The 24,048-nt window shown below is 58.6% G+C and overlaps 2 protein-coding genes across 8 annotated transcripts in view; one reads left to right on the top strand and one right to left on the bottom strand.

Annotated features, from left to right (window-relative positions):
* Positions 1-24,048, bottom strand: part of CELSR1 (cadherin EGF LAG seven-pass G-type receptor 1) — a 142,694-nt gene that overhangs the window by 78,494 nt on the left and 40,152 nt on the right. For all 7 annotated transcript variants that reach the window (XM_085025354.1, XM_085025355.1, XM_085025357.1 and 4 more), the window contains exon 2: positions 9,548-10,186. In XM_085025354.1, coding sequence (XP_084881480.1) covers positions 9,548-10,186 — 639 coding nt within the window. The remainder of the gene's footprint in view (positions 1-9,547; positions 10,187-24,048) is intronic.
* GRAMD4 (GRAM domain containing 4) overlaps positions 17,982-24,048 on the top strand; it is a 153,377-nt gene continuing 147,310 nt past the window's right edge. Inside the window, exon 1 of the mRNA XM_085025372.1 lies at positions 17,982-18,020. The gene's annotated coding sequence lies outside the window, so the exon portion shown is untranslated. The remainder of the gene's footprint in view (positions 18,021-24,048) is intronic.

Below are 24,048 nucleotides of genomic sequence, written 5' to 3'. Positions count from 1 at the left end.
AAAAAACAACTTTATAAAAAAAGAGAGAGACAACTGCCTTCTGGTCCTAAGAGGCAGCTCAGGGCTTTGAACTAGAAAAAGCAGAAGCTCTGGAGCAGCAATCCACCCCCGCGGCTTGAGTCAGAAGCTTTGTTGGAAGAAGGAGCAGAGGAGGCAACGGACAGAATTTCTGAAAAGGCTAAACACTGAGAAAACTGGTCCCTCCACCTCCCCCACCCCCAACCCCCTTCCACCAAATCCCCCGCAGGCCACTGCCAGGGACAGAGGTGTCCCAAGCAAGCTGCTGACCCGTCTCCGTTTCCCCGGCTATAAACCCTCCCTGGAGGCATCCTGGCCCCTGGGAGGCTGGTGTCCAGGTGAGCTGAGCTCATTCTGATGCTCTGAGCTGAGCACCTGGCAGGTGGAGCTGTCACCCTGACCCCCTGCTATTAACTGGTCTCTTGAGGCCTCATCTGTGCCCCCCAACCCCAGCCCCGCTCCCCTCCCCTCTGAGTTCTAAGGTTGTTTGATGGTCTCACCTCCAGGCCTGCCTTGGGGCCTCCCCCTCCCCCTCGCCCAAGGGGCAAGGCTGCCAGGAAAGGCCTCTCAGAGGCCAGACACCTGCCCTCCAGGGGAGGGGAGGCCGGAAGCCCAGACCACTGCGGGCTTGTCCTGGGCTGGGCCTTTGGGTGACTTCACTGCCGTCTTTGAAGCAAATTCCCAGAACCCCGGACACACCCATTTCTTAAAATATAAATAAAAAACTGCATTCCAGCAGCAAAGAAAATCAATTCCAGCTTATCCACGGCTCCTGGCTGTAAGACAAGAGTCACCTACACACCTGAGGGCTGAAACCCGGCTAAACTGAGTAATCGCTGTGCTTCCTAAACTCCTGGCGCAGGTATGCAGCCCAGCCTGGCCCGGAGCCACACATCGGGACCCCCCCCTTTCAGAAAAGGGGTGCTCTCCCAACCCTCCCCCTCCTCATGCCCACTGTGGGGTGGGGGGAAAATAACCCTGCAGTCAGCTACACAGTGGCCCCTAAAAGACACATTCGTGTCCTGACTCCAGAAACTTGGGAAGACAAACCCACGCAGCAAAATCATGTCCATCAGAGCTCCTGCTGGGGCACAACAGGATCAGCAGTGTCTCTGCAGCATCAGGACACAGGTTCGAGCCCCAGCCCAGTACAGTGGGTTAAGGGATCTGGTGTTGCTATAGCTACAGTGTAGGCTGCAGCTTCAACTCAGATCTGATCCTTGGCCCGGGAAGTTCCACATGCCTCAGGGCGGCCAAAAAAGGAAAAAAAATGGACATCACCCCATGTGGAAAAAGACGTGGCTGAATCAAGGATTTTGAGGGGAAACTGGTCCTTATGACCTGGGGGGGGGGGGCTCTGCAACCGCACCTTCTGAAAGAGGGGCAGCTGGGACCGCGTGAGGATGGGGGGTCAGACCACATGGGGGTGGGGGTCAGACCACGTGAGAATGGGGTGTAGTCATGAGCACACCTGGGCTGGAAGAGACAAAAGGAGCTTCCCCTGGCCCCCGGGGCCTTCCAAGGGAGGGCGGCCCCAGACACACCCTGGTTTCGGATTCTGGCCTCTGGAACTGAGAGACAATGATTCCTGCTGCGTCAAACCCCTAGTCTGTGGTCTCTCCTGACAGCAGCCACAGGAAACCACGAAATCCTACATCCACTGAGGCCGCTGGGCAGACTCGGCAGAAATCTCTTCCCGGGGACAGTCCCCTGAGAAGGCAGCTGCCTGACACCTGTCAACGTCGTTCTGAGCCTCAGTGGACCTGGAGGCGCCTTCGAGAAGGCGCCCTCTGGCTCCCAGGCCCTTGTGGTGCCCAGGGGGCAGCAGCTAAGGCCCCAGGAGGCCCCAAGTAAGACCCTGGGCACTGCTGGGAGGAGGGGTGGGCAGACCCTGCAGGCCGGGCTGGGGTCTTTGCCCTCCTCCCCAGGGAAGGGCCTGTCGGGGGGAAGAAGGGGCAGCAGTGCGTGGCGGGGCCGGAAAGGGGCGTCCCGGCACCTGATGGGTTTGGAGGGAAACCGCGCCAACTTTCAAACAGCGACGTGTCCAAACACAGCCGGAATGCTAACTACAGCCTTAGTCATCCCCGCAGAACAGCAACGGGGCCCCCGATGGTTCAATTTCCTTTCCTGCGTGGTGCCGGGACGAGGGACAGGCCCCTGGGACAGACGCAGGTCCAGAGAGAGGAATGATCTGTGTTCTGGGCTTGGAGTCCGAGCAGCCGCGCTGCCCTGGGAATGCAACCCCCCTCCAGCTGAGACGACTCGCCTTGTCACCCCAGCCCTGCAGCCCCTGGCCCCGGGAGCACCCCAGACATCTGCCTGTCCACACCCAGGGGAGGGCTCAGGAGTGGGCGGTGGGCAACAGTGCGAGCAGAGACCACTCTCCCTGGGGAAGTCTGGGGCGGCCACTCTCAGGTCCAGGGCTCCCAGCCACCCCCCACGGCCCTGGGTCCCTGCAGTGCTGCCAGACAAACAGCCCGGGGAGCTCCCTCTGTGGCGCAGCAGGTTCGGAACCCAAATAGTATTCATGAGGATGTAGGTTTGATCCCTGGCCTGCTCAGTGGGTTAAGGATCTGGCATTGCTGTGGCTGTGGTGTAGGTTGGCAGCTGCAGCTCCAATTTGACCCCTAGCCTGGGCACCTCCACACGCTGCAGGTTTGGCCATTAAAAGGAGGGAAAAAATTTTTTTTAAGGAAAACAGACCACAGGAGCCTTCTCCTGCCCAAGAATATCCTCCAGCCCAACCAATGTCAACAAGCAGGTTGACAAGACACAGCTGCCCCCATGGACACCCCCCCAATCGGAGGCCTGAGTCAGGTACAACTGTGTCCTCCGAACCAGGTTCAAGTTCTACCCCTGGCACGTGAGAACTGATCTTCCTTGGAAATAGGTTCCTGCAGATGTGATCAAGTTAAAATGAGATTATGCAAGAAGGGGCGAGGCGCCTCGTCCAGCGGCCGGGTGTCCTTATAAAATAAGGGGCATATCTGGACACAGAACACACCCAGGGAGGAGGCCGCCTGAGGACAGAGGCACGGGCTCAGCCACCAACCAGGATCACCTGGGCCACCAGGAGCTAAGAGGAGGCAGGAAGGACCCTCCCTGGTAGCCTCTGCAGGGAGCCGGGCCCCGAGGACACAGAGACTTTGGACGTGCGGCCTCCAGAGCTGTGAGCGAATGAACATCTGTTGTTTCAAGCCACCCAGTGTCTGGTCCTCTGTGACAGGAGCCCCAGGAAGCCATCAGGAGCCCTGAGCTCATCCTCACCTCCAGCGGCCCCTTGGCTAGGGACGGACACCCTGACCAGGCAAGGAGGACGCTAATCCTGTTTGTCAAAAGCCCCCGTTTTGGGGGAAGACTCCACGGAAGAGAACAGGCGATACCGGCTACAGGTGTCCACACCACAAACCCCCTGCATGTGCTCTTAATGGAAAACAGTCTCCCCAAAGAGCAAAATCATGCTGGGGCTGCACGAGGACGCACTGGGGAAACACAGACTGTCCCCAGCCCGGACTCTGGAGCCAAACCTCAGAGCCTGGCGAGGGGCTAAAACGGGGAGTAATCCCTGAATATCTGAAAAGCACCTTTTCCTAAGAAAGGATTCTGTGTCTGCTTTATTTGAGATTTTAATTATAGGCTAGGTAACGAGGTTCGTTTGGGATGATCATTAACTCTCTGGTTGAAGGACTAAATTCAACCTGACGACACACACTTCCACGTGGAGTTTTAATCCCGCAAACTGCAGTCGGGGCGGCAAACGCGTTTCTCCCGTAGGACGGGACCGGCCCCCCTCGGGACGGCACAGCTCAGACACGGCGTCCTCAGGCGGACACGGCGTGCGGATCACGTGGTGGTGGAAATACCACTTTGCTGATAAGAGAATTCGAGATAAAGCGCAGAGGTGGGGTCATGCACATTTTTTATAGCAGAACTGGAAAAGGGCCAGAATTCATTTTTTTCCCCATGAACAGGAAAGCTGATTTGATATTTACATGAGAAGTTTCTCCGGGCTTAAACCTACATGAGATATCCTGGCCCTGGGGAGGTCATCAAGAGAGATGGTCAGGGCCCCCAGCCCAGGGAGGTGACCACGGGGGACAGTCAGGTCCCCCGGCCCAGGGAGGTGACCACGGGGGACAGTCAGGTCCCCAAGCCCAGGGAGGTGACCACGGGGGACAGTCAGGTCCCCAAGCCCAGGGAGGTGACCACGGGGGACAGTCAGGTCCCCCGGCCCAGGGAGGTGACCATGGGGGACAGTCAGGTCCCCCGGCCCAGGGAGGTGACCACGGGGGACAGTCAGGTCCCCAAGCCCAGGGAGGTGACCACGGGGGACAGTCAGGTCCCCCGGCCCAGGGAGGTGACCACGGGGGACAGTCAGGTCCCCCGGCCCAGGGAGGTGACCACGGGGGACAGTCAGGTCCCCCGGCCCAGGGAGGTGACCACGGGGGACAGTCAGGTCCCCAAGCCCAGGGAGGTGACCACGGGGGACAGTCAGGTCCCCCGGCCCAGGGAGGTGACCACGGGGGACAGTCAGGTCCCCCGGCCCAGGGAGGTGACCACGGGGGACAGTCAGGTCCCCCGGCCCAGGGAGGTGACCACAGGGGACGGTCAGGGTCCCAGAAGGCCCTCGCACAGGACATCTGGGCCATTCCACCCCAGGGACCCAAACCCAGCGCCACTGAGACTCTCCTAAGTGGCCCCTGACCCACGGGTCCCCAAACCAGGCTAAATCCGGCTGGGGCCCACTCTTGATGGCACAGGGCATCTGCAGCCCGGGCACAGCGTGTGCTTCACACAGAGGCAGGATTATTCACTGTTATGTGTTAAAACGCCCTCTGAGCAGCCGGGGCTCTAAAAGCAGAGGCTCAAGAATAAAGAGGACAGCCTGCTCCGTCCCCCTGACGGGCTGAGACGTGCAGGAGAGCCTTCCTTCCGGGGACGTCACAGCTGCCGCCTTCTCAGCAATGTCCCCGGGGCTGCTGTGGATCGCTGCCCGCTGGTCTCCATCCCGTGAGGATGGGAAGGCTTCCGAGGCCACTGCAGGCCCGGGGGGCCCGGCACACGGCTGCACGGTGACCGGAACGGAGCTGGGCAGGTGCACACCCAGCAGGACAGGGAGGCACAGAGCGGGCAGAAAGTGGGGAGAAAGGTGGGGCGGGGGGACAGGGCCTGGGCACCCAGGATCGCGCTCAGGAAGAGACCCCGGGTCGCCCCAACCAGCTCTGCACCTTGGTGTCCCTGAACCTGTGACAACTGTCCCCACCTCCTGGGGTTGACACGGGCACGGGAAGGGCCTGGAGCAGAGATGGGGGGGCACACGCTCTCCACTAAGTTGGGGGCAGGAGAGGGCAATTAAACTGTTTGATTAGGGAGACACCTGATGTGCCCAGAGGCTCAGAACCACATCCTGAGGCTCACCCCGGATTAATTTAGTCCAGTGCCTTCCAGGAAGGGAGAGTTTCCTGCCACCCCCTCGGGTAAGGGTGACCAGGAAGCGACCCCGGGGCCACTGCCCGGTGACGCTACTCTTTCTCACCCATCACACTTGCCGTGGACCTGTGAGGGCCCTGCACATGGAAGGCGCTTTTTACTGGAGGCTGTGAGGTCAGCGACGCCAGAGGAAGGCCTTGCTGAACAGGTAAACCGGTCATTCCACCACAAGGAGCCCACTGGGCAGGTGAGCCTGAGCTCAGGAGCCGGAACACAGGGTTCAAACCCTGACTCACCCCTTGCCCAGGTCCAGAGCAGGGCTCCTCCGTCTCTACCACAGGGCTGGCTCCGTAGGGGCGACTGGAGGAGGGTGGGATCCTTGGCTTCCAGCCGCCAGCGCCCCACCCCCAGCTGTGACGGCCGGAAACATCCCGGGGTGTTGTCACGTGTCCCCCAAGGTAGACCCACCCCCGCTGAGAAGCTCTGTGCTAGAAACGTGACGGTCCCGTGCCAGGGTCCTTCCATGACATGATGGGCCTCAGAGCTGCAGGGAGGGTTGGGGGAACCGCACAGAACCTTCTGGAACAGCACAGCAGCTGAAGGGCCCAAGAGTCCCATCTGCAGGGCGCCGCTGTCCAGAGGGTCACGGAAACACACGAACCACACCCACGAGAGGACATGTCCAGGGCGATGGAAGGGCCACCGTCCCAGGAAGTCGGGGACCTTCCAGAACCTTCCCAGAGCAGGGACTGCGCCGGGCTGGATCCGAGGGAGGCGAGGACAGAAGGACGGCAGGCGTGGACGTGCGGCCAGCGGAAGAGCGGGCCACGTCCAGGGGAGTTTAACCAGAACCAAAGCCACGCTGTCCACAGCCGGGAAGACGGAGGGGCCAGAGCCAAGGCAGCCAGCCTGTGCTTGTCACACAAGTGCCTGAGCTGAGCTCCGAGCCTGCAGTCCTCCTGTCCCCGTCCCCTTCAGAGCGGGGGTCCCCTGCAGACCCCACGTGGAAGCCTGCTCCCTACAAGGACCGGGAGTCTGCACCCCCCCAAAGTGGACACAGGAGAGCTGCCGGGGGTCATTTTCCAGCATCAGATTTGCGAGCTTTTCCTGAAATTAACTGATACCTTCCTTCACCCAGCTCGCCGCCGCCGTCCAGCAACACGGGAAGCCCCGGTCCTCAGGCGGCCTTGGGCCACGTCCAACTTCCCGCCCGCCAGGCCCCGAGCTCGGCTTACCAGGGAGCAAGTAATAAAACCCTGGCGACGACAGCGCGGCTTTCACCGCCAATAAATGGGCTCAATTACCTCCCCCGAGAGCACGGGCTTCAAAGGAAGAAAGGAAGAAAGAGAGGAAGGAAAAATAATCAGCCTGAGTCAATCTTATCCCGGAGGGAAATACATATGATAATTTGGTACCAAAGACATTCAAATTAGCCCCCTGCCCATCATGACATTTCGGGGTGATGACACACCAGGCCATTCCCCGGTATAATTCCTCTGCAAATGATGCTCCTGATGAAAGCGAAATTGGAGGCTCTGCAGGTCCTTTCCACCCGGCAGCCCGAGGCGTCTGGAGGATCGGGGTCTGCGGGACCCCATCAGCCTCCGCCTCTCCTGCCCAGACGTGGCCCCAAGCTCACGGCTGGGACTTGGGGAGCCCAGGCCTGCTGCAGCCACAAGACGAAGCTGGTCTCCTCCACCACGGAGGCCCCCACCCCAGGCTTCCAGCCGGTCTTCAAGACGAAGCCACCAGATTCTGGGGGCACCCGGGGGGAGGTCTCCCGCACCAGGTCCCCACCACATGTGCCCACCAAGGAGGAGGCCAATCACATAGCAACCTTGGGCACCCACTCAATTGGGCAAGGGCAGGCCTGCCGCGCACACTGGCCGGGCATACAGCAGGTGTTCAACTAACACTTGCAGAGCGAGTGAATGACGGTTTGGTGGCTGCCCCTTGGAGGGCACCAGGCCCTCTCCCAGAGGCCCAGGGCAGGAGGCATCCATGGAAGCCCTCCCCATGCAGGCCACGCGGCAGGGAGGGGGCGGGGACCCTGGCCCAGGGGCAGCTGAGATGGGCTGTGGCACCTGGGCAGGCACTTCAGAGGCAGCCGAGGTGCCAGCTCAAGGCCGTGGGTGGGAGGGGGAGGAAGGGCATACCTGCACCTGGCGGTGAGCCTCCTGGACCAGAGCCCCTGACACCTCAGGAGTGGGCCGAGAGCTGGGGTCTCCTCTGTCTTCCTCCCCTGCTCACCTGCCCACTGCCCAGCCCCGGGGTAACCCTTGAGAGACCACAGGGAAGAGGTCACCGGAGCTGGACAGGCCGGCCGGCCAGACAGACAGCCAGCCACCGACGGGTACGGGGAGGGGAGACACGGGCAGGTGATCAAGGCTTTCTCGCCGCAGCGGTGCCAGCGGATTATAACCAGGCTGGTGCTCAGACGCGGCAAGCCGGGGCGCACCCCCCCCCACTCCCGGGCAGCCAGATGCCCCCTCTCTGCCTCGCCACCCGGCCCGCTCTCTTCCTGCCTGATGAAAGCCTGTTAATGCCGGAAACCCCGCCTAAGCTCCATCAGCGGGCACTGCATCCCACACGCTCAGGAGCCACTTCTCCACTGTTTATACCAAACACATCTGCGGACGCAAACCGTGCGAGGACCGCGACGACGCCACCTCCGGCCCCGCCTAACCTCGGAGGACTTCCCGCAAAGACAGGCTGTCCCCGTCCGCCGCGATGCCCTCACTGGTCTGTCACATGGGCCAGGATTCCATGTAGCGGGCGATCGAAGAGCAAAGCAGGACTGCATTTCTGTCCTGCCCGCGGCGGGCTTGTTTTTTGTTTTTTTAATGATTTTTATTTTTTCCATTATCGTTGGTCAAATGAACCTTTCCACAGAAAAGAAACTGGGCAGGCTTTTTATTTTCAAAATAACCCTCGGCTGTCTTTAGAGCGATTCGCCTTTGGGACAAACCAGGACGTCTGGGGAGAAGTGTATCTTCAAGGCAGAGAAGATGCGTTATTTCTACAGGGACCACGAGCCGTGAAAAAACCAACACCGCCTTTCCAGACCCGAGGGATGAACGGCTCAAGCGATCTCTATCCCAGAGACACCGTTTACAGCGACCAATGAAACTTGAAATCCAGAATGAACGACTTTAAACTTGAAGCCACTGAGGTTGTCCAGGGGGAGGGAGAGGGAGGGGGATGCACGCGGAGTTTGGGGTTGGGAGATTCGGACACTGAGCGCGGAGCAGCAACGAGGTCCTGCTGTGCAGCGCAGGGAACTCTATCCAGCCTCTGGGGACAGACCATGATGGAAGGTAATAGAAAAAAAAAGAAGGTGTGTGTGTGTGTATGAAAAACAGGAATGACTGAGTCGCTTTGCTGTTCAGCAGAAATGGACACACACTGTAAATCAACCACTTTCATTTAAAAAAAGGGAAACCAAGTTCCCATCGTGGCTCGGTGGTTAGCAAGCCCGACTGGCATCCATGAGGATGCGGGTTCGATCCCTGGCCTCGCTCAGTGAGGGAAGGACCGGGTGCTGCCGTGAGCTGTGGTGTAGGTCACGGCTCGCATCCCACGTGGCTGTGGCTGTGGCTGTGGCTGTGGCTGCGGCCGGCGGCTGCAGCTCCGAGTGGACCCCTAGCCTGGGAGCCTCCATAGGCCGCCCATGCCCTAAAAAGACAAAAAAAAACAACCACCACCACCAAAAAAGTGAAGCCACTTACAAGGGGCACACGTCACATATACATCTTTTAAAACTAACGTCCAGTTGATCTACAGTGTTACACAGCAAAGTGGCCCAATCATGCGTGTGCATATATATATACATTCCTTGTCCTGTATTATTTTCCATCACATTCTGTCCCAAGAGACTGGATCTAGCTCCCCAGGCCGCGTAGGTTTCTGAAGGTGGCTCTCACACCACATAACTCTCCTCTGCCCGTCCTTATAAAGAGGGTGGCAGGAAGCAGAGCCGACGCCCCAGCCCGGGATCCGTCCTGAGACTCTGTCCCCCGGGAGCGAAGTGGACAGAGGAAACCCGCGGACACCCCCCGACCTGCCTGTGACCCGGGCCCACGGGAGGGGCGACACCTACCGGTGAAGTCGTCCTGACACTCGCAGGTGTAGCCGCCCTCGCGGCTGCGGCACCGGCCGTGGGCGCCGCAGGGGCTGGAGTAGCAGAGGTCAATCTCCGTCTCGCAGTAGTCGCCGGTGAAGCCGGGCGGGCACCGGCACCGCAGGCCGTTGACGGGGTGGATGGGCCGGAAGAGCACGGTGGGGGAGCTGATGAAGGGGGCCGAGCTGTCGAACCTGAGCACAGACACGCACTTCATGTAGTTCTCGCAGGGCTCCCGCAGGCAGATGTTGTCGTCGAAGGGCAGCACGCGCTGGGTGGACACGGCCGTCAGCAGCGTCCGGTTCAGGTAGATCTGCTCCTGCAGGTCCTCCGACGGGAAGAACCTGTCCCGGACGCCGCCCGGGAGCAGGGCCGAGAAGGTCACGTTCAGGATGTTGGAGCGGACGTCCGTGTCGTTCTGGATGTTGAAGACGAAGACGGCGTCCTTGGTGGTGGACAGCACGGTGGCCACCCCTTCCACGAAGAGGGCCAGCAGCGGCGACAGGAACTTCTCCTGCGACATGTTCTCCAGGCGGACGGTGATGCTGTTGGTCAGCATGTCGTCTGTGATGATGCTGACCCGCAGGGTGCAGAGAGCCGCCACGCTGTGGATGCCGTCTGCGGGACACAAGGGGTGTCACTCGGCTGCCCCCGCTCCGCCCCGCCGGGAACAGCGTCCCCGAGCCCCACGCCTCGCCCCAACGGGGAGCGCCCCCTCGACCCCGATTCCCAGACCCCGCGCCACCCCCTCCACACTTATGAAAGCACAGCTTCCCTCTCGTCCGTCAAGCAGACCCCCAACCGCCCAGCAGGCATCCCCGCGACCCCCCACGATCCAGCCCCTCGCCACCTGCGACCCCAGCCTTGCGCGCTTTGCTCCAGACGCACGAGGACGCTGAGCCCTGGTGTTGCCTCCTCTGCATTGGTTCCAGCCTCCAGGCGACCTGCCCGCCCCCCAGCCCAGCTCAGACCCCACCGCGGCCAGCACGGTCCCGCCCAGGGGTGCCCTCGGCCTGTGCTACATGGGCAGCTTCTCTTCTCTCAGCTGCGTCTACTCAGTGACGCGCCCAGCACACCCGAGAGATGGCACGTGCTGCTTCAGAAAGACGCACAAGAGGGCCTTGCATCTCAGCCAACACAAGGGAACAGATGACGCAGCAGAGGTGCTGAGCACCGGGGACCAGAAAGGGTGGGATACTTTGGTCATCCGGCTGAGCACATGGGTTCTGAGGCCAGAACCGGAGGAGCCATCCAGGGGCTGCCACAGGGACCCCCCCAAGACGGCCACGGAGCAGCACTGTCACCTCCAGGGCAGCCAGGGGGCCTTCACCTGCCTCCCAGTCTGCCCCCCAGATGTGCTCTGGGACCCGAGAAAAATCTGATACAGTTCCTGTCCTTCTGGCTTGGCTCAGAGCCGTGTCCCCGTGGCCCCGACGGATTCCCCCCACGTGGCTCCCTGCTTGTGTCCCCACGTTCCATGAGGCAAAGAGCCACGTGGGTCGGGCTGTGGATCCCCAGAGGGTCCCGCCCACTCAGAGTCCGAAGCCTGGCTGTGCCCCCTGAGGGCAGGAGCCTGGGACGGAGCCCTTTGGACTTGTTTCTGGGAAGTTCCAGGAAAGTCTCGGGACCACTGAAAGGATGCCGTCAGGTGACAAAACCCGGGGGCCACCTTGCCTCTCTGGACCCAGCAAGTCCCTGCCAAGGCACAAAGCTTGCAGGGGAACCTTAGAACGACGGGGAGCAGAAGCACAAAGCTTCCCTCCCAGGACTGCTCTTCTCAGACACACAGGGGCCACAGGCCATGTGCGGGGGGGCGGGGGGAGACCATGTGTCACAGAACTTGTTCACACAGCAAAGAAACATAACCGCTCCAGAAATCACGACACGTTCCAGTGCAAATGAGAGATTCTGAGAGAACCGACATCACCCATTTGACTGGTGAGCAAAACTGAGACCCTGAGAAGCCAAGTCTCATGCCTGGAGGAGGGGGCCTGGCTTCCCCCACCAGTGACTCCCATCACCTCGAGGTCAGGGACCCAGCAGCTCTAATACTGCTCCAGCTGGTCTCGCGATAACGTGGCAGGGCCGCATCTGGGTAGAGGAAATAGTTCTGGAAGACTCAGTGGGGAGAGGGCGCCTTGAAGACTGGTGGGAGCCCAGAGGCCGGTGAGGTCCCGCCTCGGTCCTGTCTGCAGCATCCGTGGAGCGCAAACAGAAAGCCAACAGCTGAGCCTGTATCTGCAGCTCCTGTGCAAAGGGCCAGGGGCCGGCATGAGTCCAGGAGCATAAACTAAAGCAAAAGAAGGAGGCAGAGGCAGAGGGCCTCGGAGCTGGCCCCACCCCCTCTGCCTCCTGCCACGCCGGCCACGCCAGCCACAGGGAGTCTTTGCTCACACTGCAGCCAGAACCATCCTGAAAGGTTGATCTCATCATGCCACTCCCATGGGGCCCCCCATGGCACCCAGGATAAAACGCACAGCCCTCACCCCGTAAGCACTCACCCCATATTGTCCTACAAGGTCCTTCCCCTCCCCCCCTCCCCCGCCCCGTCTTAAGGACACCTCCCTGCCCTGGGGCCTTGGCACACTTCTTCTCCCTCCTTGTCACCGGTGGCTTCTCCCTCGGCCACCCAGGTCTCAGCTGCCTGTCCCTCGTGTGGGGGCCGTTCGCATCCCCCACTCAGGCTCCTCGCCGTTACTTTCATTACCCCCCCGGGCGCGGCCGCGGCAGCGGGATTTCATCTGCTCACATCAGTCCCCTCCTCCCGGCGAACGCGCCAGGACCAAGAACTTGCACATCTTGTTCCCGCCGCACCGGTCACTTCTAGAACAGTCCCTGGCACTACAAGCCGCTGGATAAACATGGGGGAGGAGAGTCCCCCTTCCAGCGGCATCTCTTTAACCCCAAGACTGACGCTGGCACAAAGGGCATCAGAGGCTCCATTTTCCACGTAAGTGATTTTCTATGGGTGTTTCTTTTCTTCTCTTTTTTTTTTTGCAAAAGCCCATTACAATAATACAGGATATAAGGTATCGTTTGTTTGTTTCCTGCTGGCAGTTGTTATAAAAAATGTCCTTTTAATCTTAAACCACACACGGATTTGTTCTGGCCCGATTCAAGGGTCAAGCTGAGTTTTTTTCCCCTTTTTTGCCGCCCCGCTGCACATGGAGTTCCTGGGCCAGGGACCAGATCCAATCCACAGTTGTGACCTATGCCGCAGCTGTGGCAACACGAGATCCTTCACCCCACAGTGTCGGCCCGGGGATTGAACATGCGTCCCAGTGCTTCAGACGCCACCGATCCCTTTGCACCACAGCGGGAACTCCAGGTCGAGTTGACTTAAAGCTCAAAGCTCAGGCCGTCTCGGCGTGCTCTGGGCTCTCCAGCCTTCCCCCTCCTCGGGGATGGGCAGGGGCTCCACTGCTCGGACCCTCCCGCAGGCGCCCAGGAGGCCAGCACGGAGGAACACCCCGGAACAAGGAGCCACCTTCTGACCAGAAAATAGCCTTAGATATGAACTCACGTTGGATGGGTGGGACAATAAAGCATACGTCTTATTACCAAGCTTACCATTAACTTCTCTCAAGATCTTGGACCATCCTGGGCCACCAGACCCTGGAGACAGTGAAGTCACAGGGTCCTTTAGTCACCTGGGCTGGATTGCTGAGTCCCCACGGACACAAACCTGACGCCCTATCAACAGGGAGCGCCCCACATAAAGGACGGCTGTGCTGACCCTGGAGTCTGGCACAGCCAAAGGCACCCGGAGACACCTCCAGTGCTGCCGGGGCAGATCCAGACACCATGGTCCTGGGGGAGAGGGGAGTGAGTCCCTTTTTTTTTTTTTTTGCTGCGACCTACACCCCAGCTCACGGCAACACCAGCCAGATCCTTAACCCCCTGAGCAAGGCCAGGGATCAAAGCCGCAACCTCAGTTACTAGTCAGATTCATTTCTGCTGCGCCACGACAGGAACTCCTTTTATTTTAAATTTTTTGGTTTTTTGGAGTAAGTCACTTTTTCACACAAACCAAAAAACGCTTTTGCACAGAAGTCCAGAGAGCTGTCAGCAGGGATGGCAAAACCTGCAGAGCTGATGGTGATTCCACCTGGGTGGCTGAATTTGCTTTTAAATAAACTTCTTGGGTCTTTTGTTGCTGCTGTTGTTGTTTTATCTGTATTGGTTTTGTTGTTATTGTTTTATTTTATTTTTTTCTTTTTAGGGCTGCACCTGCGGAAGTTCCCAGGCTAGGGGTTGAATCAGAGCTGCAGCTGCAGGTCTACACCACAGCCACAGCAACCTCGGACCCCAGCTGCGTCTGTGACCTCCACCAGAGCTCATGGCAACACCAGATCCCTACCCCACTGAGCGAGGCCAGCTTCGAGCCTGCATCCTCATGGATGCTAGTCGGATTTGTAATCCACTGAGCCTTGATGGGAACCCTAAACTTCTTGTTTTAGAGCAGTTTTATGTTATTTCATTTATTTATTTTTGGCCACAGTGTGCAGCAGCCTGACGGGGGATCTCAGTTCCCAGACCAGGGACTGAACCTGGGCTGCAGCAGTGAAAGCGCCGAATCCGCTCCACTAGACCGGCAGGGGACGCCCACCGGGTAGCGCAGCGTCCCACACGCCCAGCCTCAGTTTCCCCGCAGCTGTATCGTTACGTCCTCTATATGTTCCTAGAAAGTTCTTTTTCCGCGTGAGCATCCATTCGGTTCACCACTTAGAAGCCAATTTTCATTTCGGAAAACCAGGAGCTCGCCCAGGACTCCCCCAGATTGCGCGGTAGGCACTCCGTCCACGACTGTGAAACAAGGCTGTGACCAGCACCCTCAGGCCAGCTTTGCAGCGCCTCCAGAGTGGTCCAGCACAGCTTCCACGGCGTCCCCGAGGAAAGCTGAGTCGCCCCACTGTCCCTCAGTTGCAGCGGGAAAGAGAGAGAACAGGTGGCAGAGCGGGGCTCTGGGGCGCCCACCAGCAGGTGCTTTTTGCAAAACCCCTGTCGGCGCATGCGAGGGAGGCTTCGTGGGTCTTCACAGACGGCAGGGCCCGTCCGCGCGTCCAGCTCTAGAGAAGGTACAGGATCATGGCCCCATGGTCTGCTCACCCCTGGGACACTGGGCACCTCAGTGCCCAAGGAGGTGGCAGCTCATGGGAGCAGGGGACAGAGGCGAGACAGGACGACCCCAGGGGGTGGCAGGGAGGGTGGGTTCCGGGGAGGAATGGAGCTTGGCACGCAGGGGACAGGAACTGCCTCACCAGCACAAGATGCAGAGAAGCAGCAAGGCCTGGCCCGTTGGGGGCAGGAGGCTGTGTCGGGAGGGCCCCCCCGCCATGGCCTGGGGCTCAGAGAACACTTGTCTTCCCCCCATCTGGAGGCCCGAAGTCCAAGAGCAAGTGCCAGCAGGGCTGCTTCCACCCAGAGGCTCTGGGGTAGGGAATTCGTCCCTGGGCCGTGTCCTGGCGTCCAACGGCAGCTGGCAGTCCTTGGCGTCCTTGGCTGGCAGACACTTCCCTCATGGCCATATGGCCTCTCCCTACCTGGGTCCAGGTCACCCTCTCTTAAAAGGATACCAGCTAGAGTTCCCGTCATGGCTCAGCAGAAACGAATCTGACTAATATCCATGAAGAAGCAGGTTTGATCCCGGGTTTTGCTCAGTGGGTGAAGGATCCAGCACTGCCATGAGCTGTGGTGTAGTCTGCAGATGTGGCTCGGATCCTGTGTTGCTTTGGCTATGGTGTAGCCCAGTGGCTACAGCTCTGATTTGACCCCAGCATGGGAACTTCCACATGCTGCAGGTGCGGCCCCAAAAAGGAAAAAAAAAAAAAAAAGAGGACACCAGTTTTGGATCAGGAGCCACCCAAATCCAGGAGGACCTCATGCCAACGCTTAGCTTGCTCACCTGTGCTCAGATCCTAGCCCCAAGTAACACCATGTCCTGAGGTGCCAGGGGTACATGATGTTGGAGGCACGCAACGGCACCCAGGACAGGTGGCAGTGTGGGTTGGGGGATTCAAGGCCACAGAGCAGATGAAGGTCCTCTAGCGCTGCCAGCCTGTTGGACCCTTGGTGTGGGGCAGTGGGGAGAGGACGCTGGCGAAATGCCCCCGTGGTGTGACCTCGATCCAAGGGACGATGCCCCATCACGGTCCGCCAAGGCCCTGCACGACATCTTCCCCGGTGCCCCCCACCCAGTCCCTGCCACAGCCCCCGAGGGGCACCCCTGCTGGCCCTTAAAGGTAAGGACACCGAGGCACAAGGACGCTGACCCATGAGCCCGGCTGAGGTCACTTGGGTAGCAAGGGGCAGACCCAGACCGCATGGGCTGGAGCCCTACCGACGGTGGATGGAGGGCCCAGGGGACGGTGGTCCTGGCTCCAGAGGGTCCACTAAGGGCAGAGAAAGAGCCCATTTCTGACCCACTAAACACCCACAGCCTTGGGGACAACCACACGGAGCCCAGGCCACCAGCAGCTGGAGAGGCAGCGGTGCCAGGAGGGAGCAAGACCAGCTGCGGGAGTCTCGTGGAGGGGGGTCTTCCGTCTGCCACCAGCGCCCTGCCAGGCCCGGCTGGTACAGCCCGTGATGCCGCAGTCAGGTGGCTGTGGCCACTCCACTGGGCGCCGTTGGCTGTCCAGTCCGTCTGAGATAAAGGCTGCCTTCCTGTCCCTGCCAGGCCCCTCCCAGGCGTCCCCAGGGGGCAGGGAGCGCCTGCCGGGGGACTGTGAAGTGGCTCCTGCGTTCTCTTGGCAGGCGTGGCATTTTGAGACCAGAGGGAAGGCAGACATCAGGCATGATGCTCGGACTTGCTACCTGCAGGGCATCTGCTTTCTCTCCTTTTGGGACAATAAAGGCCAAACCAGAACCTGGCAACCCGGGCCAGGGGTTCCCTGCACAGGACCAGGGTGACCCGTGTTCAGGGCACAGCTGGGCAAACGCTGGAGTCGGGCCTGGCAGGCACACGGGCCAGAGAAGATGCTACGGGTCCTGCCCGTCTGTGGGGAGGGGCCTCAGGCAAATCAAATGCAGCACCAAAAGCCGGACACGGCTCACACTCGCTCTCCGCCCGGCTACGGCCCCTTCCCCCCGTCCCCCTGCGTGCAGCAACCTCGCCGTGGGGAGGGAGGGCCCTCCGGCCTCCCAGGACGCCCCACGCCTTGGGCGTCTCCCCGTTTGGAACCCTTGACCTCACCCTGTAATTTCTACCACGGCCTCCCCAGCCCCAAAGCCACCCCGCCCAGGATCCTGGTCCTGGGAGTACCCCCCCACATTAGTCCTCAACCCCTCACTCGCGCCCCCTCCACCCTAATATCAGTTCCTCGGCCACTCTGCAGCAAGGGCTTGGCCACGAGGCTGCAGAAAACCCCTTAAGACCCTGGCAGGAACGCCAGGCAAGCGCCCTCAAGCATTCAGAAAAGGCTCCATCAACCCCTCAAAATAACAAAATGCCCGCTGCAGCCAAAATAAATAAATACATAAAATAACACATTTATAGCTTCGGAGCTCCCATTGTGGCTCAGTGGGTTAAGAACCTGACATAGTCTCTGTGAGGATTTGGGTTGGATCCCTGGCCTCACACAGTGGGGGTTTAAGGATCCAGCACTGCTATGGCTGTGGTCTCAGCTGCAGCTCCGATTCAACCCCTAGCCTGGGATCTTCCATATGCTGCAGGTGCAGCTGTAGAAACAAACAAAAATTGGCAGCTTCAAATCCAGAGTCACGCAAATAATATATTTGAGGAGTTCCTCTGTGGCTCAGGAGTCTAAGGATCTGGCATTGTCAGTGCAGCAGCTGGGGTCCCTGCTAGGGCTCAGGTTCAAATCCCTGGCCAGGAACGTCCATACACAGTGGGCGTGGCAAAAAACAAAAAAAACAAAACCAAAAAGATCCCTAAAACACAAAGAAATGAAAAACAAAATATGCAACGTGATCTGGCCGCAGCATTCCGTTTCCTAGCATCCTTCCTTCGCCCAAATGATAAAATGCTAGAAACGACAGGGAATTATTCCCTCCTAAGACAGGGAGCGAGGGAGCAGAAAACGCATCTGTGAATCACCAGGATCAAGTGAGCCAAATGCACACAGGATTCATGAGAAAGTGTCTGGCCTCCAGAAGCACAAGGCATGCGGAGCCGGCACGGCTGAGACACAGATGGACCGGGAGACACCGGGCTGAGTGAGAAGCCAGTCACAGAGGGCAGGGACCCTGTGATCCCACTCAGATGGGGGTCCAGAGCGGTCAGCTTCACAGGGACAGGAAGCAGGCAGCGGGGCCAGGAACTGGGGAGGAAGGCTGGCGTTTCATGAGGGCAGGGTCTCAGGGTTTCGGTTTTATTTTTTTCTTTTTACCCCTGCACCTGCGGCACATGGACGTCCCCAGACCAGGGGCCGAAGGGGAGCTGAAGCTTCAGCAGCCTACATCACTGCCACGACAACACCGGATCCGAGCTGCATCTTCGACCTAAGCGGCAGCTCATGGCAACGCCAGATCCTTAAGCCGCTGAGTGAGGCCAAGGATTGAACCTACGTCCTCCCAGAGATGACGCCAGATCCTTAACCTGCTCTGCCACCAGGGAAGTCCAGAGTCTCCATTCTGCAAGAGGAACACGTTCTGGAGATGGAAGTTGGGGACTGTCACCCAACATTGATGATGTACTCAAGGCCACTGACCCGTACACCTAAATACGGCTGAATGGCACCTTTTACGTTACATACATTTTACGACAATTATAAATAGAACCATGAGTATACAGAGGAGGAAAGAAAGAGTTGAGACCCCACCCCTAAAGCTGCCTTCTCTGGTCACGTCCACATTTATTCTGCACTGTAAAATTTGCCTGGTAGTGGAATACTGGATGCTGGAATAGAGACTATTCTGAATATTGATTCGGCAATGCACGCTCCTGATTTTGTGTGTGAAATGAAGCTCCTTTCCCAAGGCCGAAGCAAGTATCTACTTCAGCATCTCACACTGTCAAGTCACCTGAGAAACAGTGCCTCACGTCCATGGATGGAACCTTCTTGAAGGCTGTGATGGGACCAGGCCCCACTGCCCCCCAGAAAGGTTTGTTCACGGCTCCCAGGGGCCACCCTGACCCTGGGCTACAGAGGTTGTGGTCTGAGATGCAGAGAACGCGCACGCTGATCAAGATATAAAGCACTTGCACTTAAGGGCTAAGGGTTGGTGCTGCCAACAGCTAAACGTATAATTAACACAGGACCAGAATTCCAGCCCTAAGTGGAATTCAAAAGAACCGAAAACATACATCCGTGCAAAAGCTTGCACGCGAATGCAAGGACTATTATTCAGGACTATTATTCAGACACAGGTAGAATGAGGCACCTCAAAAACACGACCCTCCGTGAAAAAGGCCGGTGACAAGAGGCCACATGTCCTGAATCCAGAATCCAGAAACCAAACCAGCAGCTGCAATACAGAATAGAGAATCCATAATACAGAAACCAAACCAGCGGTCACCAAGGGCAGGGGAGGGGCAGTGACGGCTGGCGGATGCGGGCTTTCTCTGGGGTGATAAAATGCTTTGGAACTGGACGGGGCGGGGGCAGGGGGCAGGGGGCAGGGGTAGCTGCATAATCCAAATGCCACGAATGTTTCCACTTGAAATGGTTAATTCTGTGCAGCATGAATTCCGCCTCCGCTGGAAAGACGGGAAAAGGAGTTAAGGATGGACCCAATAAAACGTTGCTTTACTTTGCACGAGACGATCCAAAAGGAAAGAAGTTGTTTTAAAAGGCATTGTACAACCTAAGTGGCGGAGTTCCTGGTGGGGCTCAGCAGGTTAAGGACCTGACATACCGTCGGGGAGGATGCTGGGGTCATCCCTGGCCTCAGCCGGTTAAGGATCTGGCGCTGCCACAAAGCTGCAGCACAGGTCACAGCTGCAGCTCAGGTCACAGCTGCAGCTCAGATCTGGCGGGGCTGTGGCTGTGGTGTCGGCCGGCAGCGGCAGCTCCGATTCAGCCCCTAGCCTGGGAAATTCCACATGCTGTAGGTGCAGCCCTAAAAAGAAAACAACGAAAAAAACAAGTCATAAACGAAGTCAGAGGAGCCAGGAGCCCCCTTCTGACCTGCGATGATGGGATGAAGGGAGAAACACGGCGTTACCGCCGAGGCGGGGCTGAACACCGCAGGCTGTTTACACTGCACACTTGGCACTGAGGAAAGCAACCAGCACTGGGGAGGCAGGGTACACGTGCCCGCAGTGAGAACACACCAGCCGCCCCAGGCTCCCATGGAATCACACCCAGGGTTTCGTCAGGATCTCCTGTTGTTCCCGGGTTTTGTTTTATTTCAAGGACAGGCCGAGTAATCACTGAGCTGGAATCTGGAAGTCCGATCTCACCACACCCCATGGTGACGGGTGGTGAGGACCAGGCCCGACCCAGTTAGGGTTCGATCCCTGGCCTGGGAACGTCCGCATGCCGAGGACATGTCCAAAGGGGAAAAAAAGAGAGAGAGAGAAACTCTTCTTGGCAGAAATAAGGAAGATCCACCCATCTCCATCGAGGGGAAGAGCCAAGGTGGGCAGCGGAGCAGCTCGCAAATGGATCTACCGGCTCACTGGCGATCTTAGCGGGATGCCTGCAGGCTCTTCACGGGCCTGGCACGTTAACCTCCGCGGTCTCTGATCCACAGGAAGAGGACAGGCCAGCAAAGCCAGGACACTCGGGAAGGACAGGGGAGGGGCCCGGCTCTAGGAGGCAACGTAGCCATCCTAACCCACAGGAAGCAGAGGGCACCGGCACCGAGCAACCCACAGACCCGAGGGCAGGAGGCGGCACCCAGAAACAGAGCCACGCGTACGTGGAGATGGCACAGGGGGCAGAGCTGGCAACTGAGAGGGAGAGGCGCCCACAAACAGGCCCAGGACCACAGCTTGGAGACCTTCGGTGTGGATGACAAAATGACACTGGCTCCCTCCCTCCCACGGCCACCAAAGCAATCCCAGGGAATTAAGAAGCCTTAAATGTGAAAGACAAAACCTAATTTTTGGCCACACCCTCAGCTTGTGGAAGTCTGGGGCCAGGGATCAAACCTGCACCACAGCAGTTACCAGAGCCGCAGAAGTGACACTGCCGGATCCTTAACCCTGCTGAACCAGCAGGGAACGCGACACCCGGCAAAATCTATTTTAGAAGAGGCTGTATGGAACCAATCTCTATGGGACTCCTGTTGTGGCTCAGCAGTAATGAACCCAGCTAGGATCCATGAGGATACGGGTTTGATCCCTGGCCTCCCTCAGTGGGTTAAGGATCTGGCATTGCCATGAGCTGTGGTGTAGGTTGCAGACGCAGCTTGGATCCCGCGCTGATTCGACCCCTAGCTTGGGAACGTCCATATGTCACAGGTACAGCCCTAAAAAGCAAAAAAAAGAAAAAAAGAAAGAAAGAAAGAAAGAAAAAGGAAAAAAAGAACTAATGTTTATGATCTGAACCAGGTAGGGATTTCTTAAGACACATAAAGCATGACCATAGGGAGTTCCCTGGTGGCCCAGTGGGTTAGGGACCTGGCATTGTCAGTTCTATGGCTCTGGTCACTGCTGTGGTGCAGGTTCGGTTGCTGGTCTGGAACTTATACATGCCGAGGGCACAGCCAAAAAATAAAAACTACGTCATGAAGGGAAAAAAATCTGTACTTTGGATGTTAACACTACAACCTCACAAAGAACAGCGGGAACACAGCTGGGCCTAAAACAACCCTGGAGTCCCCACCCCTCCGTGCCCATGGGGCAGCAACTCCCAGGGGAGGTAGCCTGGGGCAGCCATGCCCTCAGGCCAGGAGGCGCCCAGGGACATGGAGCACGAGGACATCAGCAGCCTGGCGTGTTCCCAGGACACACATCCACGCGACAGTGGGAATGAACCGGGCGTGACTTGGGACGCCGTCGCCATCGTGGCCCCTGCGTGGGAAGGGCAGGCCGCGGACGAGGACACACCGCCTCGTGCCACGTACACAGACCCCAGAAACAGGCACAACTTAACGAGCCAGGTCCAGATCTTTTATCGGAAACCCTTGCGAGCAGGTGGTTCTGGAACTCGGGGTGTTTTGAATGTGGGAAGTGATACCCAGAGCCCGCTCCATCCCACCTCGCAGCAGAGCCGTCACCTGCGCGTGTCCCTCCCATGGCCATGCAAGAACAGCCACACGGACCAGGACAAGGACGGGCCACAGTCCCAAGTGGGTCGGGGGCACATTTTGCCACTAACGGAATTTTTGCAAAACTGACTTTGGTTTCCAGAGGTTTGGGACTTTGGAAGAGCAGAGGAGGGCCGCGGACCAGTGTGCTGACAACCACACCGCCTGCCTCGGAGGGAAAATGAAAATCCGGCAGATGGAGGTCCCGCTGTGGCCCAACGGGATCAGTGGTGCGGTGTCTCTGCGGCGCCAGGACACAGGTTCGATCCCCGCACGGTCGCAACTACAGCTCGGATGCTCAGATGGGATCCCCAGCCCCGGCAACTCCATGTGCCACGGGGTGGCCGAAAACAGAAAAAAGAAAGAAGCCAGAGAGGAGATGGGAGCCAGAAGATCTACGGTGCGTGCGTGTCTATCGCTGTCCTTTTTCCTTTCACGTCTCTGACCTCTTCCCGAACAATGACTTTTCGACACGGAAGAGGAGAGGCAGGCCTGGGGGCTGGACCCGGCGTCCTGTTTCCAGAGACAGAAACTCGAGCGGGAGGCGGGGTTTTCTCTCTGCCTGGGGCGAGGGGGGGCAGGGGGGGAGGCGGGATGGAAGAATGCAGCGGTTTTCAAAAATGACCACAGAGGCTGTGCCACCCTCCCCCCGACAGATGAGCCTGTGTCCCTTTCCTCTGGCATCTGGGTGGGCCTGGGAGGGCTTCAACCGACAGAAGAGGGAGCAGTGGCACAAAAGGGTCGCAAAAGTTCCCACATTCCACACTCCTGAGACAACCCCGCTCTGCCAGCCACCCCCTCTGCGACCAGGGACAAGCTCCTGACCCCCGCCCCCACCACCCGCTGCGGTTTCCTCATCAGTAAACCAGGACGGGGGCCCCTGCCCCCTCCCCTGAGGCCACAAGCCGGTGTCCTCATCTCCTGGCGTCTCCTTCGCTTCTCCCCCAGCTCAGACTCTGCTACCCCAGCGACAAGGGACGTGGGACCAGGGAGGCTCGGGGGCTGGACACACGGCCTTCGGGAGGAGGCCAGGCAGCCTCCGCAGACGGCGCTGCTGGTTTACACGAGCGCTTTCCAGAGAGAAAATAATTATTAACTGCAGAGGCTTAATGAGGAGAGGGAGCTGCAAGGGTTTTCTAATTCCAATAATTTGTACCTATTTAAGAGCACATGTGTGACAACAAAGGCAGCTGGAAGTGGCTGCGGCAGCTGAGTCTGCCTCCAGGTTAAAAGGCCCCGCCCAGCGCAAGGTGCATCAAGCTGACAGAAGTCAGGATGGTCCCAGGCCCCCAGAGGCCCGGCTCAGACACACCCGCAAAGGGCCTTCAGCCCAGAACCCAGGGGGGTGAGGCCAGAGAGGGGGAGACGTGGGTGCCCCTGCTGCCGTGTCGGGGACCTCCCTCCTGGCCCTCCCACCCTGGCTGCGAGGCCCCTACAGGGGACAGGACCACCCCTTCCGCCCCACCCGGGGGCTCCGTCTTTCTCAAAAGACAGAGGGCAGAGCATCCGACAGCGCTGAGAGGGGCCACCCTCCCGACCCCTAACGTCACCGCGCAGGGGCCCCGAAGTCCCTTCCGGAATAATTTCAGTGAGACTCTCTTGAAAGGCCAACACCACGGAGGGGCTCCATTAAGACCCTGGTCCCTTGGTGGCTCAGTTCCTCAAGTCGCAGGGCAGCCGCTGCCCTCACACACTGTGGCCACTGGAGACACGGGAGTGACTCACCCACCTGCTACGGGCGGTGGGGGGGTACTCGGCCTGACCCATCAGTGGGGACAAACGGCAGCAGTAGATCATCCTCCACGGCGTCCTGGGACCCTTCCCCCAACTGAGGGCAGACCCCGCAAATCATTTTGGGAAAAGATCAAACACTGGCCCAGATGTCTATCAAGTGACAACTTGCATCCCAACTGCTAAGAACAGTTGCAGGTTCGATCCCTGGCCTTGCTCAGTGGGTTAAGGATCCAGCGTCGCCACGCGCTGTGGTGGCTCAGATCCAGCGTGGCTGTGGCTGTGGTGTCAGCTGGAAGCTGCAGCTCCGATTCAACCCCTAGCCTGGGAACTTCTATATGCTGCAGGTGTAGCCCTAAAAAAAAAAAAAAAAAAAAAAAAAAAAAAATCCTGCTGAGAACAGAAAAGCAGGGACTTTTTTTTTTTTTTTTTTTTTTCTGGTTAAATATTTGCTAAGAAAATTCCAATCCTAAATTTCAAGAGACCAATTTAGCATGACAGTAGAAGGGGAGACACAGTTATTTTAGATTATTAACCAGAAACTCTTGAGAAAAAGTTACAGGGCGCTCCCAGTAAAAACACTTCTTTGA

Source organism: Sus scrofa, chromosome 5, assembly GCF_054392235.1.
Source record: "Sus scrofa isolate SSC_HxYL_T2T_F1_AM1 chromosome 5, Sscrofa_HxYL_maternal_Yorkshire_Landrace_v2.0, whole genome shotgun sequence".
Taxonomy (NCBI): Eukaryota; Metazoa; Chordata; class Mammalia; order Artiodactyla; family Suidae; genus Sus; species Sus scrofa.
Note: the sequence above shows the minus strand (reverse complement) of the source record. Positions and strands in the feature narration are given on the sequence as shown.